The sequence below is a fragment of the Quercus suber genome, unplaced genomic scaffold (assembly GCF_002906115.3).
Source record: "Quercus suber isolate HL8 unplaced genomic scaffold, Cork oak 2.0 scaffold_469, whole genome shotgun sequence".
Taxonomy (NCBI): domain Eukaryota; kingdom Viridiplantae; phylum Streptophyta; class Magnoliopsida; order Fagales; family Fagaceae; genus Quercus; species Quercus suber.
Genome location: NW_027069920.1, coordinates 47960 through 68047, shown reverse-complemented (window position 1 = coordinate 68047; position 20088 = coordinate 47960). Strand labels below are relative to the sequence as shown.

The following is a 20088-nucleotide window of genomic DNA, read 5'->3' as shown; positions in this document are numbered from 1 at the left end:
GGCAACTCTGATTGTAGGAGTAGCTAGGAATAGCAGGTGGCTATTAGCTCGTAAATTTACTTGTAACACAGGCCTACCTGAGCCTCTGATTGTAATATGTAATTTTTCTACGTTTGAATTAATAATATCAAGATCTTTTGTTTTTCTCTTTCGTTTTTTTTTTTTTTTTTTTTGTACAATAAATACTTAAAATTTAGAACTCTTATCTTATTCAATCTGCTGTAAAACAAATACTTAGAACTTAGAACCTTATCTTATTCAATCTACTGTAAAACAAACACTTAGAACGTAGAACCTTATCTTATTCAATCTACTGTAGAACAAATACTTATAACTTGGAACGTTTACCTGGTGCACCGGCCAGCACCCTAATCCTCCACATAGACGGCGCCAATTGTAAGGACTCAATTTGAATTGAGTGTTGGGTTTTCAGCCCAACAAGCCCAAACAATACATTTATAGAGGTGGGCTGACAGGCTTAGGTGCTGGCCGTTGATCACCATGCCCAAACTTATTTTTAAAAATGGCTAAGTGTTTTCTTACAAATGAGGGAATGCTCCTCGGCCTAGTCCGAGGAGGCCTTTTTTTTCTCCTCCCCTTTTTTTGGCTTTACTAGCTCTTCTTTTATAGTTTTTATCTTCCTATCTTTTGCTTCCATCTGTTGATTGTCTATTCGCCTTCTTTCTGGTCGTCCATCCCATCAGAGGCTTTATCGATACTCAAGTGGCTCACTCTGACCAACGTTATCCTGCCAAGGGGTTACCTCTCCATTAATGCGGCCAGGAGGGTTAGTTGAGTGCATTAAATGCGAGAGTGACAGCTTACTTTGGGGTTAGCCACTCCCTGAAATCACTCTTGTCAGGCCAGGACAAGGTATCCTCGGCGTGGATTCAAGAGAATAGGCTTCCCCCCTTCTCCTCAGAAATAGCTTGCGCTCCTCGGCATGGGCCTTGGGCCTGCTACATGATGGACCGAGGCTATCAGGCCCACGGACCCCACAATTACTATCTTAAATATTTATAATCCACTTAATAATATAAAATTTACAAAAGAAAAAAAAGTGAAAAAAGAAAATTTACTTAGTACTTATTTTTTGAAAGTAAAGCACCATATAAAAAGAAAAGAAAAGATAAATCACTTCATAGTTTACAATCTAAATACTAATTATTATTTTAAATATCTATAATCCACTTAATAATATACAATTTACAAAAGAAAAAAAAATGTGTAAAAAAAAAATTTACCCAGTACTTAATTTCTTGAAAATAAAGTATCAGACAAAAACTAAAGAGTTTAGAATTAAGGAACATAATTTTTTTAAAAAAATATGAACAATTTGCATTTTTTACCTAATAATATTCTTACAAGACTTTTTGAAGAGTTCAAAAAATATATATATATATATATAAGAATGACTATTAATAATATTTAAATTATATAGGTAAGAATTATACTATGCATTTTAATATATATATATATATATATATATTAAGTATATTCATGCATATGCATAATGTTACAAGCTAGTTAACATTAATAGGCTCTAATTACTTCCATTTCAGACTTCATCAGTTCCAAATTTACCCCAGTTAAAAAGAATGTAACGTAAATTTATCTCCTGGGAATTGAGAAATTATCTTTGCATTAAGTTGTTCAACATCATCATTTATAGGCGTTAGCAAAGCTCTATCAACCATATATCTTGCATCATTGCATGTTCTTGCAAACTTGGAAAAACTTAATCAATCAAGTTGTATATAGAATGTCGATCCTTCCATTGCATTGCCATTGAAAGGGTAGTTTAATTAAATCATTCATTATAAATTGTTCATTTTCATCACCGATACGTTGTATATACTCAACAAACTCTTCATCATTGACAAACCTCATATTTTGCTTTAAATTGATTAGAAGTGTAACTATATTGTATAAAAATAAATTGATTAAAAGTGTAACTATGTATAGGAGATTTTTTTTTTTTTGTGAGTGTAACTATATATAGGAGAATTAAATTTAAAAAGTTGCAAAATTATATATTTTTCCACCGTCAATATTTATCTAATTGTTAATGTGTATCCAAACCAGTTTAGGCGGATAGCCCGATCCATGAAGTCACAAAAATTGGGCCGTGAGCCCAATACATTGAGAATTGGCCTAATCCCGTGAAGTGAAGTAGTTCGGCTAATCAGATACTCTGTATGTAAGGAGTTTGGGCAATAAAAAATAGAAACCTTGTGGGCTTTGTACAAACATAAATATAGTCCATCAGCCATGTTAAAGACTTTTTTTTTTTTGTTTTTGGGGGGGGGTGTGGGTGGGGTTGTGTGGGGTGAGAAAAGCCATTTTAGGCTGTGTTTGTTTCAACTTCAAACCACTTCCGGAAATCAATTTTCGAAAAATTGCTGTGTTTGGGTGCTTGGAAAATTGGGTCAACGGAAATTGATTTCCCTTTGACCGAAAATAAGGCCAAAAACGGGTGAAATTGATTTCCGGCCTTATTTTCACTTCAAATCAAATTTTTCGGAAAAGAGAGAAAGGAGCACGAACCGGAAAAGAGAGAAAGAAAGAGAGAAAGGAGCACGAACCGGAAAAGAGAGAAAGGAGCACCGACCCAGAGAGAGCACGAACCGGCGCTCCAAGCCCAGAGCCCATCGCCGGCGACCTTCGAACACGAACCCACCAGTTGCACCGCGTCGGCGAGACCCACGAGTCGCGCCATCACACCTCGTTGTCTCCTCGATCGCGCCATCGCACATCGTCGACCAGTCGATCGCGCCATTGCCTCCTCGATCGCACCATCGCACGTCGTCGACCAGTCGATCGCGCCATCGCCTCCTCGATCGCGCCGTCGCACGTCGTCGTCTCCTCGATCGCGCCATCGCCTCCAAGCCCAGAGCCCATCGCGATCGCGCCATCACACCCATCGCCTCCACGCTCTCTCTTCCTCGATCTCTCAGATTTTTTTTTTTTTTTTAATTTGATTGTTGTTGTTGTTGTTTTTTTAATTTGATTGTTGTTGTTGTTTTTTTTTTTTAATGAACTGATTATTGTTGTTGTTGTTGTTGCTGCTGCTGCTGCTGCCGGAGTTTGGTTGTGTTGTTGCCGGAATTTGATGCCGGAAAATAGCATTTTCCTAATACAACCAAACGCATAAAAATATTTTCCACAACAATTTTCATAATTCAACCAAACACTTAAAAATATTTTCCTTTTCCGAAAAATAGCATTTCCGGAAAATATGTATTTTCCAGAAAACGTTTTACACGAAACAAACACAGCCTTAATGACCTAAACCATCAGCGAATGTTGTTTGTTTCTACCCAAAGTGTGTGTATTGAATAATTTTCTACTTCCAAATTTCCAATCCAAAAAAAAAAAAAAAAAGGAAAAAAATAAATAAAAGAGCAGCTTGTGCCAAAGCAAGTTCTGAACAACAAATTGCATTTAGACATTTTGTCAAATTTTTTTTTAATGATGATTTCATTATTGAAGAAAAAAAAAATACTGGAATTCCTCTCCCTCCTAACCCATTGGAAACTATATTTAGTGAAATGTGTAGCAGCAATTGCAATATCTTGAATGAGAGAATCCAATTTCCCAAAATGAGTGTCATTAAATGCATCAAAACAGTTCTTAGCATCACCCTCCACTAAGATCTGTTGAAAAATTCTCCTTTTTTGGCACAGCCTCTACCAAGACCTGTTTAAATACCTGTCAATTGTCATAGTCACTATGATACCCGATTTGATTTATGAGCTCTTAGAAAAAGATAAATTTAAACTTTTTGGAAAAATAATATCTTTTAAATCCCCATCTTTCTCCATGAAGCAATGATTAAGCAAAATCAAATGCAAGATCCAACTGAAACAATAATCTAGTTATACTGTGCCACTACCAAGAAACGTGTATTTTCTCTCTCTATATGTGCAATTGATGTTTCTCTAAGGTTGCATCTGGAAAAATGAATTTAGCTTTGAATTTGGATTTGGATTTTAATTCAATAGATTTGAAATGTCTTGATTTTAAATTCATTAATTTTAGATATCATTCCAAATCTAAGGATTTTTAACCTTTAAAATTCTTAGTAGATTTGTCAAATCATGCCATCAAAACACCATAAATGAATTTGATAAAGTAAACAAATGCCACCAAAATGTAAATGAGTTTATTTCAAATGTTAATACCTATCCCTAAAACCTAAGTAAGTAGATATAACCAATAAACCGATAATAAGTAATGACAAGTTAGTTACTATTTCAATTATGAATAAAAATTATTAGATGCATTGAGTGGAGTTCACCACTCTCATAGGAGGGTAATATAAACTCATGAGAAGTTGAGAACTACACACACATCAAATTTCGTGTCAATCAGGTTTTATTTATTAGTTGATCATTATACTTATTTTTTATGCATAATTTTAAATTACAAAAACTAGAAATTTAAACATTTGATTTTCGACATAGCTATTGATCTTTAATTTTTTTTGAAAATTTTGTAAATATGAAGTGCAAGGACCAGATTTGAATTCTTAGCCCAACGGGTAGGGGTGGACTTAGGTCCAAAAAGCCTAAAATAATGAATTTGTAGAGAGTGGGTTGAAAAATTGGGCTTTAATGAATTAGACAGGTGCTCAGGTAGATTCAGATAACAAGAGAATGTAAGCAAACAAGTTTATGCTGAAGAAAATCGTCCTCAGCAAAGTTCGAGGAGATCTGTTCTTATATATTTCTCATAGGTTCGATTACATAGTTAGTTCTTGATGCTACAGTGTTTCCTATGTGTTTTTCTCGATCCCCTTGTCTTGTTGCCTCCTTCTTCTTTTATATTATCTTTCCTTTTTCATCTCCACCTTCCACATGTATGCTAGATGGTTGGTGTTGATACTTGTCCCATCAGCGCCTCCCATAAATCCTCATGTTGTAATTGTAAGATTGAAAACCACTATTCAGGTATCACCTCCACATTAATGCGGCCAGAGAGTTAGTTGCAGAGCATTTAATGCGGTGATAGCAGCTTTCTCCTAAGATATTTCAAGACTTTTCCCTGTTTGACGTCTCTACAATGCTTATCAGCACCAACGAGACTTACTGGAATGTCACCTTGAGCGACAGACAACCTCTTTGGACCTCGGCATTGGTCAGCCGAGGATGCATTTATCCTCGGCCCACCTCTTGAGCCATTATGATCAAAACTAACCTATATTTACTAATACAGTCTTTTCTTAATAAAGATTCATCTTCCTCGGACAACCCCTCATTCTTGGATTGGGCCACAGGCCTGAAAAACAAACAAATGATGAACTCCTAGGCCCAATATCCCTACATGAAGAATATAAGAAGAAAATGTTATCTAATGGTTAATTTGTCAAAATTCACTTCTAATAAAAATGTATTGGGTGGACTAGAGTTGTAGCTGAATTTTGTCTCAGACTCATTCACTAGAGTTTGTGTACTTTGATGAAAACGGTACTTTATCCAATATTAGTTGTAGATCATTGAAAACAATTAATATGTGTAGTTGTTTAGATATATACTGATATTTTTCACAACTGTTAATATAACATATTGTAATTGGTGCATAATAAAAATAATATAAATGGTATATCTAACTAAAAGTAATATTGTTTTAATCACAATAGGTCATGTTGATATTGTATTCCTTCTTCCTAGCATGGGCGGTGCTACAGCCAGCCTAGGGGGTTCATTTGAACCACCCGAGCTAGCCTAAAAAAAGAATACATTATATATAATTTTTTTTGACCCCTAAATAAAAAATTTGAACACCCTAAGCCTAAATTTTGTTTGAACCTAACTGAAATAAGTTTAAATATAACTATTTTTGTTCTACTTTCACAATATTTTCATAATAATTTTACAATAAAAGTTAAGTGGTATGTTGTAATTAGTTTTTATATAGACTCACAACTAACATTACTTTTTTATATATCTTTAACAACTTGTCACCTAGATTTTATTATAAAAGTGTTGCATCAGTAGCATTACTGTTAAAATTGCTTTTTCATTAAACAAAATAAATAAATAAATAAACTCTCTCTCTGGACTATTCCTAGCTCTAACACTATTGACCTCCCCTAAAAAAAAATCCTAAAGCTACCACGGCTTGCTAGCCTTGCTCTCTTAAAAAAGGTGGTTGCTGAAATGGTCGATTTATAATGGAGCAGACTGTTCAAAACAAGGCCCAGTGGATTGCCTATGGTACTTTCAATATTTCTCATGGAGAAACTTCAGCATGTTTCGGAAACATGCAATACCATCTATTTCTCATGACCCAGGTCTTGTTAGCAATCACTCTTCCCCTGAAAACTTTTCGAATATCTGTTATCCTGTCATGTTTTTTTTGGTTTAGCCAGACACACGATCTTGTAGATGTAGCTGGGTCATTGGGTTAAAAAATATAGTTTATCTTCATCTTTTTGTTGCAAAATATAGTTTTGATCTCTCCCATGATTGAGAATATTCCTCTCGTAGGTGTAGTATAAACAAAAAGATTTTGATGTTTTAATTCTTGCCAACCATTTGGAAAAATTCAGAAAGAAATGACAATGAATAATAATAATAAAGAAAGAACATATGTGCCCTAAATATACCATCTCCACCATAATTTTAAGAAAAGATTTATATATATTGTTAAAAAAAAAAAAAAAAAGAGCGTAAAGGGCACACCCACAAAAGAGAAAAACTACATTTTAAAAAAATAAAAATAAAAGAGTAATATGAATTGAAACACCTTATAGCATCTTATTGCTCTTTTTGCCCTTATTTTCCTATTGATTAGGATTTTCTCTTTACTAAAATGCTTTATGTTTTTAAAAAATTTATTTGTAATGTAGGGCGGGCTCAGAGTAACAAGCTAGCTGGCTATTTCATTTTTTTTTTTTTTTAAGCTTCTTTGGATTTTTTTTTTTGAGAAATAAATTTACAATTAAACACACACACATTTAATTATACTCTTTCACCAAGCTTCTTTGGATTAATTGAACTTTTAGATGATAAATTTTAAATAGTCGCATAAGTATATATATATATATATATAAAACAAAATAAATTTGGAGAGGGAGTTGGGGCTAGGGTGGGCTATCTCCCTTGTCCCAAGGTGAATTCGTCTTTGCCCATGTTCCACGTAGTTTTGTAAAGCTTATAAGTAATATTAGGTACCTAATATTTTTTATAATTATTAACATAATCTTATTTTGATTTAAGTAAAATTACTTTAACCGGCATTCATTATTCACAACATTTTTATTATGTACCAATCCAAATTAACAATTGTGAAAAACTTATTGAATACTCATATAGAGATAGTCATCACCAACAGCTGGAAGAAGGTAGTTCCATGATAGTTGTTGAACAGTAAGCCAATTAAAACCTCATTTTATTTTTAATATGTTATGTGTCTTGAAAATTATTTATCTAACTTTTTGCTGATTTTTTTTTTTTTTTTTACTGAAAGTATTGTAGATAAAAAGTAAAAAATAAATAAAATAAATAGGTGATTCACTTGAAACCAGCAAATAATAGGAAAATAGTTAACAAAGCGGCTTATAAATGCATCCCAAAGATTGGACTTGATGATGCTAAAAATATCACCAGTGAGCCGCATAATGCTCGTACACTCAAAACGCCACCTGTACAAAGAAAAGAGAAGACCTCATAGAGAGCACTGGTGTGGTGCCGGCCAAATACCCTCTGAAGGTCAAGTTAGAACCTTTTACAACTCTAGAGTGCTAGAGAGAGTGTTATTATGCGTACCTTGATTTGTGAGGGTATTGAGGCTTTTATAGTAGTAGAGGGTTGACCATCTCTTCCTTGGGCTAGAAGTCCTTTCCTTATAGGAATCCTAATGAGCGTATATTACAGAATCCTTTCCTTATAGCATACTAACATTAAGCGTGGAATACAAGCCATTTCCTTATATATTCATGCGTGGTGATAAAGCCAAGGTTCCACTAACATCGTCAGTTTCAAGATCGTCAGTCTTTAGGATCGTCAGCTTTCCTTATTCCTTCAGCCATAACGGCACCAGCTTCCTGATGGTGCTACCTCCTGAGTGAGCTGACTTTCTTCCTGCCAAGTCCCTGTGCGTTAGTCTTTTGGGTTTTCAGCTTCTCTCATAGTTTACCCCGTCAGCTTAAGCCGTAGAACCTATTCTATAATCAAGGCCAACGGGTTAAATCTGGAGCGCCTTGCGCGCTATAATTTTACTTATTAGTTGCCTCCTACTCCATATCTCCGTCAGTTTAAACTGACGGGTTATGGAGTTGTATTTTTTTCGCTGCTAACTTTCACTTTGGCCAGGAGAGAGGAAATAATTTAAAAGCGATTCCTCAAGCAGTCAGTATTAAATGCTGGGACACGTGGCACATTCTGGTTGGCTTCGCTTCTGGATGAGGGTGTCGCTTCGTCTTCTGTGCATTTTTCCCTTTATATATAACCCACCTCTTCCACTCATTTTTCCTATTTCATTTTCACTGATTCCTAGAGAGAAAACTCGTCACCTTTGCTCCGTCAATCCTCCTACACCGTCGCCTGCATTGCTACTGTCATTTCTAAAATCGTCACCTACTTTTAAGAAGCTAGTAAGTCCTTTTCTTACTTTGTACATGCTTTATTTCAATTAACTTTTCTATAGTGAGGTCATCATCCTAGGTGCTTAGAATAAATCCGTCACTTGTAGGTAGTCAGATGTCAAGTGACGCGTCGAGTGATCAGTCGTCGATCCGCGATGGAGCGGGCTACGACGAGACATTTGGTTCAGGTGATGAATCCAGGAGCTTTTCCTGGTCGTCAGAGAGAGGGACGTTAGCTATTCTCCTGATGAGGACATAGGGAGTCACGGAGACAAAGGTCAGGAGGAGGTAATAGGTGAGGAGGGTGAAGTTGAGGTGGGAGAAGAGAGGAATAGTGACAGAGATGAAAGTGACGAGGAGTCTTGTGAGTGAACTTTAGGAAGCCCTGGAGGTAGCCGTCCCTTCATCCTTTCCGAGGAATGGGCCGTTAATAAATTTTTGCCGAAAATGAGTGGTAAGGTTTTCAAAGAGTTGCGCACTTGTTTCCAAATCCCAGACCACATTCCTATTTGTTTCCCCAGGAAAAATGAAAAATGCTATATGGGGAGAACCGCTGACGTTGGTATGTATGATGCCATGTTCGCCGTGGGGCTTAGACTACTCCTGACGGCCTTACACTGTTAGCTGGCTGATTTTCTGGGGTTGTCCTTTAGCCAGATTGCTCCAAACTCATGGAGGATCTTTATAAGTGCTGAGGTCTTATGAGGTCGTCTGAGTGGAGGACACCGTCAACTTTCTTTAGAGGAATTCTTTTATTGTTATAGAACCCAGCACCTTGCTTCTTCCAATGGGATGTACCATTTTGCCGTCAAGGAGAGGGAGTTGAGATTAGTGTCTAAAATGCCAGGTTCGAATAGAGATTGGAAAAGTAGATACTTTTTTGTTAAAGAGACGGACTGGGTGTGTCGTCAGGAAGAGTAGGGGATGATGCCCCATGGTTGTTTTGATAACACTTGGGCTTTTGCCAGAGACTCAGGTTCTAACCGTCTGCTTCTAACCTCGTCAGTATTTACATATTATTTTTTTGAAGTGTTTTAACGTTGTCAAGTTGTTTCTTCCTCAGCCCACACTTGCCCACTTATAACTGAGGAGCAAAGGGATTTTATTTGTCGGGTTCTGGAGATTCCGTTGGGGGAACGAAAGTGCCGGGACTTAATAACCCTCGACACACTTCACGCATACTGTGGGGGTCTTGAACCGACGCCAGAAGCCTGCAGATTAGAAGAGTTTTCTCATCATCGTGAGCATATATTATTTTGTTTTTTGATTGATTTTTATTTTATTATATATATATATATATATGTAGCCCCGTCACTTCTAGCTCTGGCTGTCACTTTTTATATATGTCTGTTACTTTTGCAGAGATGGAGTCAGCTAAGCAACGGATAAGGGTGGTTGTTGCCTGTCAGAAGGAGGAGAGGAGGGCCAAGGGGGAGTTGACATCTTCGTCAGCTCCCAAAGCTATCGCTAAAGGTTTGTCGAAGAGAAAGACCGATGGGAAAGATGCCCGTCCACACAAGAAGGTGGTCGTCACTCCTGGGGATGAGCCCCCAGAGAAGTCACCCCCTAAATCAGGCCATGGGGTTGGAAAGGGGGTGATGACTCTGTTTGGTTTAGTCCTCGAGGGGCCTCGCTGCCTACTGACGCACAAGGATTATACCGTGGAAGAAGTGGAATCGTTCATAAAGCCAATGGACATAGACCCTTGTGCTTAGTTGGGGACGGAGGATTTGGGAGCGTCAGCTATCTTTGACTTAACACGGGTAAGCTTTCTCCCAGCTACTTTTATTTCTTATTTTTTTTCGTTTATTAACTGACGGTTGTGCTCTTCTTAGGCCTTGGTACGTGTGAAGGCGCTCCAGGACCGGTGTGTGGCCAAGGAGGGTGTTGTCACTCGCGTCAGGAAGCACAACGTCAATTTGTTGAACCAACAGGGTCAGTACAAGGAGGCCACCCATCTCCTGAACGTTGATTTAAAGGAGTGTAGGGAAAAGCTGGAAGAGGCGGGCCGTCAGAGGGAGAAGTTAGAACAAGAACTGACGGTCCTTTGTGAGCAGGTGGAGCAAGCTAGGGCTGACGCGGTTCAAAAGTTTAAAGCGTTAGATTCCTTCATTGATGCTTGTGGTGGATATTACGGCACAAGGTTTGACGATTGCCTTAAATAGGTTGCGTCAGCTTTTCCTGAGTTGGATCTGTCTGGGATCACTATAGATGATGGCCCACCAGTGACACTTTCGAATGACATCGTCAATGTAGAGGGCGACGACCTTGAGGATGCCTCCCCTCCTGATGATAGCGGCGTCGTTTTGGCTCAGCCTGCAGCGAACCCTCCCGTCACTATTCCTATCGTTCTGTGGAAGAGTTAGACGTAGAAAACCCTTCTGCTCAAAAAAGCAAAAAAGACCTCGAGTGACGTTCCTTCTGCCCAGCCATAATTTTGCTTTTTGTAGTTGTTACACTTTGTACCATTTGCAGACAATATGTTTTTTAAGCGCCCTTCAGATTTCTGGGCTTTTATTTGTAATTAAGCTACTTTTGTGATACTCTAGTAGTCGTCGCTTTTGATTATGTGTGTATGGCTATTTTGTTCGTGTGTTTGGTTTTCTTACTTTGTAGACTTTGAGTTTATTTTCTAGCCATAGGCTGGAGTCATCAGCCTGGCTGTGGGTTATTATTTAATAGGTAATGATTGTGGACCATCTATTTTAGTGACGCTGTTAGCTTAGCAAAGCCGTCGTCCCCTTTAAGGGGTTTTTAGTCGTTCCTTTATTCTTGAAGTTGTCCATGTTGATGTTAGGCTTGTTTGGTTTTAAGGGTATATAAATGTCCATTGGCTTCTTGCACTGGACTTATTCCCTATTAAAGTCCTACTTTTTGAGACCGTTACTTCATTGAGTCCGTCATCTTTGAGGAGTCCGTCACCCTGACCATTTATCTTCTAGCCTTGTCCACATTATGGACTTAGGGGAGAAACTTTGTTAAGACCGTCACTTTCATGAGCCCGTCTCTTTTGACGAGTCCGTCACATGGACCGTTAGTTTTATGGCCTTATCCATATTATGGACTTGGTGGAGTTACTTTGTTGAGACCGTCACTTTCATGAGTTCGTCTTTTTTGATGAGTTTGTCACATGGACTTTTAATTTTATGGTCTTGTCCATATTATGGACTTGGTGGAGTTACTTTGTTTTTTGCGAGCTTGTAAATAGAAAACATCAACCTTTCTGAATAAACTTCTCTTATTGCCATGCATTCATAAAAAAGTAGCTCTAAAAAACTTGCCCTTTGGGCTTATTGTAGCAAAAACTAAAAAAAAAAAAAAAAACTTGCCCTTTGGGCTTATTGTAACAAAAACTAAAGTAAATGATAAGTTTGAGGAGTAAAACTATAAATGAAAGGAAGTGTTGTTGTCATCTCTATTGGTAGTACTTTCGCAAGTGTTCCGCATTCTAAGGATGTGGCAGCTTCCGTCCATCTATCGTTTCCAGGTGGTAGGTGTCTTTCCTCTACCACGCCATGATTTAGTAAGGCCCTTCCCAATTTGGGCCGAACTTTCCTTAGGTTGGGTCTCTTGCTGCGCCCATGACTTTCCTTAGAATGAGGTCTCCAACCTGGAAGTCTATGCGTCTAACTCGAGAATTGTAGTGCTTAGTCATGCGGTCCTGGTATCGTGCGAGCCTTTGTTCTGCTGTCACCTTGACTTCGTCTATTAGATCGAGCTGTAGGCATATAACTTCTTCGTTTCTGCTCTCGTCATGGTTGAGCACCCTGTAGCTTGTGAGCTCGACTTCTGCTGGGATGACCGCTTTACTTCTGTATGTTAGCCAGAACGGTGTCTCTCCTGTGGGCGTCCTCGCTGTCATCATGCATGCCCAAAGTATGCTCGGCAGTTCTTCAGGCCATATACCTTTTGCCCCATTGAGCCGAGTCTTGAGAATTTTAAGCAAGGATCGATTCGTGACTTCGACCTGTCCGTTAGCCTAAGAGTGGCGGGGAGGAATAGTGATTTCGTATCCCCAACTGCAAACAAAAGTCCTAGAAGGAGCCGTTGTCGAATTGCTTCCCTTTGTCTGAGATCAAAACCCTGGGGATGCCAAACCTGCATATGATGCATTCCCAAACAAAAATCTGTACATTTTTTTCCCGTAATGGTGGCCAAGGCTTCGACTTCCACCCATTTCGTAAAGTAGTCGATGCTGACCACCAGGAACTTCAGCTATCGTACCGCGGTAGGCAATGGTCCCATAATGTCTAGTCCCCATTGAGCAAACAGCCACGGGGCCGTTATTAAGGTTAACTCCTCGGTTGGTTGCCTAATGATATTGCTGAACCTTTGGCACTTATCGCAAGTCTTGACATAAGCCTCGGCATCCTTCTTCATGGTGGGCCAAAAGTATCCTGCTCGCACTAGCTTGTGCACTAATAATCTCGACCCTGAGTGGTTTCCGCAGATTCCCTCGTGTACCTCTCTCATGACGTAGTCCACTTCTTCAGGACCCAAGCATCTTAGGTACGAGTGGGAGAAACCTCTTTTGCACAGGATGTCTCTTATCAGGACGAACCTCGTTGCTTGGACCTTCAGCTTTCTAGCGGCTTCCTTCTTGTGTGGTAGTACACCATTTTTCAAGCAAGTGACTATCGGCGTGGTCCAATTGCTTTTAGAACCTATTTCCTGCACATTGGTGGAATTTATTAGTGGAGAGAGCTGAACAAAGGAGAGTGTATTATACATAGTGGTCATATGTTCAGCTGAGGGGGCTTTGGCCAAGCGGTCTGCTTGCTCGTTTTCTCCTTGGGGGATTTGTATGATTTTGGCCTTCAGCTCGTTTACCATTTTCTTTACCTGGTCCAGATACTTCTTCATTCTTTCACCCTTACACTCGTAGTCCCCGTTCATCTGGTTGGCAACAATCTGAGAATCGTAGTAAATGACCATGTTCAAGGCTCCTGCCACTTTAGCGAGATCAAGCCCTGCTATTAAAGCTTTGTGCTTCGCTTCATTGTTGGTAGTAGGGAAATCGAAGCGGACCATACACTCAACCGTGTCCCCTTCGGGTGATAATAACACGATGTCGACTTCCCCAACTTGTCTGTTAGATGATCCGTCTACATGTATGCTCCACTGAGAAGACTCTTCTGCCCCCTTGTCCTCGTTATCTGTGAACTCTGCTATGAAATCTATGACGATCTGTCCTTTAATGGCGGTTTGTGGGCGATATTGGATGTCGAACTCGCTCAACTCTATGGCCCATAGTGCCAATTTGTCGGCAGCTTTGGGGTTGCTTATTGCCTGCCGCAAGGGCTTGTCAGTTAGGACGACTACCGTATGGGCTTGAAAATACGGCTTGAGTTTACGTGCCGCTGTAACTAGTGCGAAGGCGAGTTTCTCCATGGGCGGGTATCTTTCTTTGGCATCGCGAAGTACCCAACGGGTGTAATAAACGGGCTTTTGCACTCTTTCTTCCCCTCTGACCAAGGCAGCGCTGACGGCGGCAAGGGAGATAGCCAGATAGAGAAAAAGCTCTTCACCAAGTTGCGAGGGACTTAGTAATGGCAGGGAAGAAAGATAGGCTTTTAACTCCTCAAATGCCTGCTGACACTCGACGGTCCATTCGAAAGATTTCTTCAATGTGCGAAAGAAGGGTAAGCATTTGTTCGTTGCCCTTGATACAAATCTATTCAACGCAGCTATTTTGCCGTTGAGGCTTTGTACTTCCTTCACGTTCTTTGGTGGTGCCATTTCCATTATGGCCCGGATCTTGTCTAGGTTGGCCTCAATGCCTTTATGAGACACCATGAATCCTAGGAATTTTCTTCCCATCACCCCGAAGGCGCATTTTGCGGGATTAAGCTTCATGTTGTAAGAGTGAAGAGTGTCAAACGTTTTCTTGAGGTCCTCAAAGTGATCCTCTTCCCTTCGGCTTTTCACTAGCATTTCTCCCGATCTGCTGTGCGAACATCTTGTTCATAAGCTTTTGATACGTTGCGCTTGCATTTTTTAAACCGAACAACATCACCTTATAACAAAAGAGTCCCTGACTAGTTACAAAGAAAGTTTTCTCCTGATCAGCTTCATGCATTCGAATTTGATTGTAACTAGAGAAAGCATCCATGAAGCTTAACAGCTTGTACTGGGCCATAGAGTCTACTAGATTGTCGACCCGTGGGAAGGGATAGCTGTCTTTAGGGCAAGCTTTGTTCAGATCGGTGAAGTCCACGCACATCCTCTATTTTCTGTTGGATTTCTTGACCATTACAACGTTTGCTAACCAGTTGGGATAGTACACCTCCCTAATAAAGCCTGCCTCTTGTAGCTTACCGACTTCTTCAGCTATCGCTTGGTCTCGCTCTTGGGTGAAGACCCACTTCTTCTGTCAGACGGGTGGACAGGATGGCGACACATTCAATCTATGCATCATGACTGAAGGGTCAATCTCGGGCATATCCTCATGGCTCCAGGCGAACATGTCTTGATTTTTCTTAAGGAAAGTTATGAGTGCTGAGCGAATTGCCGGGCTGGCGAAAGTACCGAGCCTGGTGGTCCTGTCTGTCCTGGAGCTATCGAGGGGTATCTCCTCGAGCCTCTCTACGGGTTCTACTCCCGTCCATTGTTCTTCTATACTTATGGTTTGCAAATGGTCATCCATCTCTAGCATAGCAATGTAGCACTCGCACGCGGTTATCTGGTCCCCTCTCAACTCTCCTACTCCGTATTCAGTGGGGAATTTAATCATCAGGTGATAGGTTGAAGCTATGGCCTTCCAAGGGTTAATGGTAGGTCATCCTATAATGGCATTGTAGGCAGAGGAGCAATCGACCACATGGAACGTAACGTCCTTAGTGATTTGTTGGGGGTATTCTCCAATGGTAACCGGCAATGTGACCGCGCCCGTGGGGTATACTTTAGTTCCGCCAAATCCGATGAGTGGTGCGTTGGTCGGGGTTAGTTACTTTCTGCTGATCCGCATCTATTGGAATGCAGGGTAGTAGAGGATATCCGCAGAGCTCCCGTTGTCGACTAAGACTTGGTACATATTATAATCCCCTACCTGGATGCTAACAACGAGCGCATCGTCATGTGAATGGTGGAGGCGTCGAGCATCTTCTTCCAAGAAGTCGATGAGGGGATTGTCAATTCACGACATCTTCGGAATGACGCCAGTGAATTGAACGTTCTGGACCATTCTAAGATAAGTCTTTTGAGCCATTTTTGATAGGCCACTGGCGGCCGCACCTCCTACAATCATCCTTATGTCTCCTAAGGGCTGTCTTAGACGCTCATTGTCTTGTTGGGGGGCTTGCTCTTAAGGGAGCGGATCTGCCATTTCCTTGCTAACGAACTTCTGCAACTTTCCTTGCCTAATGAGGGCTTTAATTTGCTGTTTCAAGTCGTAACAGTCAGCCGTATCATGTCCGTGGTCGCGGTGGAAGTGACAGTATTTATCTCGGGACCATTTGTTGGGATCTCCCTTCAGCTTTCTAGGGAAAGTTAATCCCCCTCGTCCTTGATTTGCATAAGGACTTGGTTGATTGGAGTGGTTAGTGGGGTGAAGTTTGTGAATCTTCCTATAGAGGGCTTAGACTGCCTATCCTTCCTCCGCTCTCCGATTCTTGCCATCTTTCGTCCTCTTTCCTGTCGAGTATCTTCTTGCCTCTCTTTCTTCTTGGGTTTTTCTTCATAAGCTAATAGAGCGTCTTCGGCATTCATGTACTTGGTGGCCCTGTAAAGCATGTCCGACATAGTTTTTGGGTCATTCTTATACAGTGAAAATAAGAATTTACCCTTTTTTAGGCCATTCGTAAAAGCTGCCACGAGTATTTTGTCGTCGGCCTCATCAATTGAGAGTGCTTCCTTATTGAAGCGGGCTATGTAAGATCTCAACGTTTCATCCTCCCGTTGTTTGATACTCATCAGGCATGCAGTAGACTTCTTGTACCGATGCCCTCCAATAAAGTGCGAAGTGAATTAGGCACTCAGCTCTTTAAAGGTGCTGATGGAGTTGGGTGTCAGCCGACTAAACCAAATTCTCGCTGGGCCCTTCATTGTCGTAGGGAAGGCCCTACACATGATCTCATCTACCACTCCTTGAAGATGCATGGAGGTCTTAAAGGTCTCCAAGTGATCAAGCGAGTCCTTGGCTTCATCGTAGCTCTCAATCTGCGGCATACGAAACTTCTGGGGCAGGGGGAAGGAGTTAACTAAGGTAGTGAACGGCGAATCGGTTTGGTGAACCAAATCGTCGAGGTCGCTAGATACCCACCCCTTAAGGGTGTTCATTATAAGATCCATCCTTTCCTTCATTAATTGCATCTCCGCGACCATGTAAGGTAGGGCTACGTCAAAACCAAAGGGACAGCTGGCCTCCTGTTGTTCCTGCTAGTTCGGAACATTACTGCCTTCGGGTCCTTCCTGGTTCCTTTTCTCAGCACTGGTTCCTTCTTGATCATCTCTCTGGTTGTTCGGTGGTGCATTCTTCTGCCGCAGCTATTCCTCCAGGTCGTGGTTTTGATTGGTGAGGCATTCCATGGCAGTGACAAGAGTTTGAACTTGTCTCTCGAGGGCGATCGTGGGTGGTTCCTCTTCTCAAATGTCATTTGTTGTTGCCCCTGAGCGGGTGAGCACCATGCAACTCTTTTGTCCGGGAAACTATAGTGTGGCTTACGTAAGCTTAAGTGTTTCCCATAGACGGCGCCAACTGATGATGCTAAAAATATCACCAATGAGCCACACAATGCTCGTACACTCAAAACGCCACCTGCACAAAGAAAAAAGAAGACCTAACAGAGAGCACTGGTGTGGTACCGGCCAAATACCCTCTGAAGGTCAAGTTAGAATCTTTTACAACTCTAGAGTGCTAGAGATGGTGTTATTATGTGTACCTTGATTTGTGAGGGTATTGGGGCTTTTATAGTAGTAGAGGGTTGACCATCTCTTCCTTGGGCTAGAAGTTCTTTCCTTATTGGAATCCTAATGAGCGTATATTACAGAATCCTTTCCTTATAGGACACTAACATTAAGCGTGGAATACAAGCCATTTCCTTATATACTCATGCATCGTGATAAAGCCAAGGATCCACTAAGTCCGTCAGTTTCAGGATCGTTAGTCTTCAGGACTGTCAGCTATCCTTATTCCTTTAGCCATAACGGCGCTAGCTTCTTGATGGTGCTACCTCCTGAGCGAGCTGACTTTCTTCCGGCCAAGTCCCTGTCCGTCAGTCTTTTGGGTCTTCAGCTTCTCTCATAGTTTACCATGTCAGCTTAAGCCGTATAACCTATTCTATAATCAAGGCCGACCAGTTAAATCCGGAGCGCCTTGCGCGCTATAATTTTACTTATCAGGACTTGACATTATTTGTTTTTGTTTTTGTTTTTTGTTTTTTGTTTTTGTTTTGTTTTTTTGTTTTTTTGTTTTTTTTTTGGCTAATAAGGATTAGCATATGTCATGATAGGATTTGACATTAAATGCCTTGTTTGTTTTGACATTAACATTTTTTTGGAAAATGAATCATTTTCCTAGAAATTAAATTAGCTCATTTTCCTATATTGGGTAGCAACCTTAAAATGTGTTGGACAATTATCGCTTGACTTTCCTCATTTAACTTTGAGTAAGATATGATTGTTTTCTTTATTGGGCAAGATTTATGTACAGTATTTAGGGGCTATTCCTTAGGTTTTTCTCTTAAAATTTTGTCATGTGGATTTTTTCTCATGAGATGGAAGTGTATTTTTTAGTTAAGTAGCCACATGATTGAATTTTAAGAGAAGAACCTGAGGAATAGTACCTAAGGTACTATATCTAAGTTTTGTCCTTCTTTATTTAGTGGAAAACAACTTTACTTCATGCCAAGCTAAATAAGGAAAGTTAAGAAATAGTTTTCTTATGACCATCTTTTTTAAAAATTTATTCTAATACTACCAAATACAAATACAAAAAAAACAAAAAAAAAAACAAAAAATTATCTCACATAAGCTATTTTATTAAAGCAAAGGGCAATTGTTGAATTTTTTGAACGATAGGATTTGTCTCAATTTTGTCCATGTCATTAGGATTTTCATTAAAATTATGGAGACATTATTAAGTTTTAACTTTTAACGTAGCCAAAGGCCTTGTAGTTGAAATGGTACCTCCCCATGCACAAAGTGCTTGGGGGTCTAGGGGAGAAAGGGTTCAAGCTGCGGCGTTAGCAGCATGTTGTAATTATTTCTCAAAAAAAAATAAATTTAAACGTTTAAGATTTCAGAGGACATGCAATTTCATTATATTTGAGGGTGGATTAAGGGCATTTAAAATTCACATGGCTTCTCCACACAAAAAAGAAAAAAAAAAGGAAAGAAAAGCAAGCGTGGATACTCAAATTGAATTAACATGTTAAATCATTTAAATAAGTCATATAATTATTAATTAAATAAAGGTTTTGTTAATGTGTTTTCTTAAGATATTTGTTAATGGACTATTTTAGGACAGTTTTAATACCATTTTTATAGAAAATGTAAAAAACTATATAAAAAAAAAACAATTGCTTTTTTATTTCCTCATAAAAAATTTCTAAAAAAATTTCATAAGCCAATCTTTTTAAGGCAACTGTTAAATTTTCCTAGTAAATAATATGATTAAAATTACATGTATTTTCTCAAAAAAAAAAAAATTACATGTAAATATTCATTTGAATTGCGTTTGGGTTTTGATGATCAACTGGCTTTTTGTTTAAATTTCTATTGTTCGTGGGTCCGCAACAAAGAAGCTTATTTGTAGCTTATTTCTTCATTCATTAGGTATTGTTTTTGGTAAAATACCACTCTTATAGGTCTTACCTTTTGCTTTTTCAACATTAAAGAAAGTGAAAATTACAACTTAGCCACATATGATTTGATCAAAATTTAAGTTCAACTTGTGGTTTGAAATTTAACATTTTACCCACCTAAGGTTTTACCAAAATTTTTGTCTACTTATGGTTTGAAATCCCATAATGCAAGTATTCCACTTGATTCGTTTTGATCTTATTTAATATTATATTTTTATGTTTTTTGCGTTTTTAGAAGAGAAAGATATAAAAGTAGAGCAAAATTACATATTTAGCCATGTTTTTAACTTATGTGGGTTACGAAATTCTAACTAATTTAACCACAAGTATGTAAAGTGTCAAATTTCAAATTTCAAATCACAGCTAGATAACTTAAATTTCGGCCAAACCACAAATGGATAAGTTGTAATTTGCCCTTAAATAAACTAGATAAATGTACAAAAGTTATATAAAGAAAGTTAAAAATAGTTTTTCTATGAATATTTTTTTTAAAAAAATTTATTATAGTACTACCAAATAGAGAGAAATACAAAAAATTATCTCACATAAGGTATTATATTGAAAAAAAAGGAGCGTATTTGTTGATTTTTTTTTTTGGGAGAAAGAAATCAAGTACTTTTATTAATGTAAATGAGTTACATCCGAATACAAAATCAAAACAATATGAGATGGTACATCCTCCATCCATACTTGGAA

The 20088-nt window shown here is 39.1% G+C and overlaps 2 protein-coding genes across 2 annotated transcripts; both read right to left on the bottom strand.

Moving 5' to 3' along the window:
• Positions 1–12805: 12805 nt before the first annotated feature.
• LOC111994457 (uncharacterized) lies at positions 12806–14524 on the bottom strand. The gene has a single exon (XM_024026344.2). It carries the CDS (start codon positions 14522–14524, stop codon positions 12806–12808), a length of 1719 nt encoding a protein of 572 aa, XP_023882112.2.
• Positions 14525–16078: 1554 nt separating this feature from the next.
• Positions 16079–16501, bottom strand: LOC136062938 (uncharacterized). The gene has a single exon (XM_065762686.1). It carries the CDS (start codon positions 16499–16501, stop codon positions 16079–16081), a length of 423 nt encoding a protein of 140 aa, XP_065618758.1.
• Positions 16502–20088: the final 3587 nt, after the last annotated feature.

Coding starts and splice junctions, on each gene's coding strand:
- LOC111994457 (XM_024026344.2), bottom strand. CDS start 14,524: ATGCTAGTGAAAAGCCGAAGGGAAGAGGATCACTTTGAGGACCTCAAG.
- LOC136062938 (XM_065762686.1), bottom strand. CDS start 16,501: ATGAGTATCAAACAACGGGAGGATGAAACGTTGAGATCTTACATAGCC.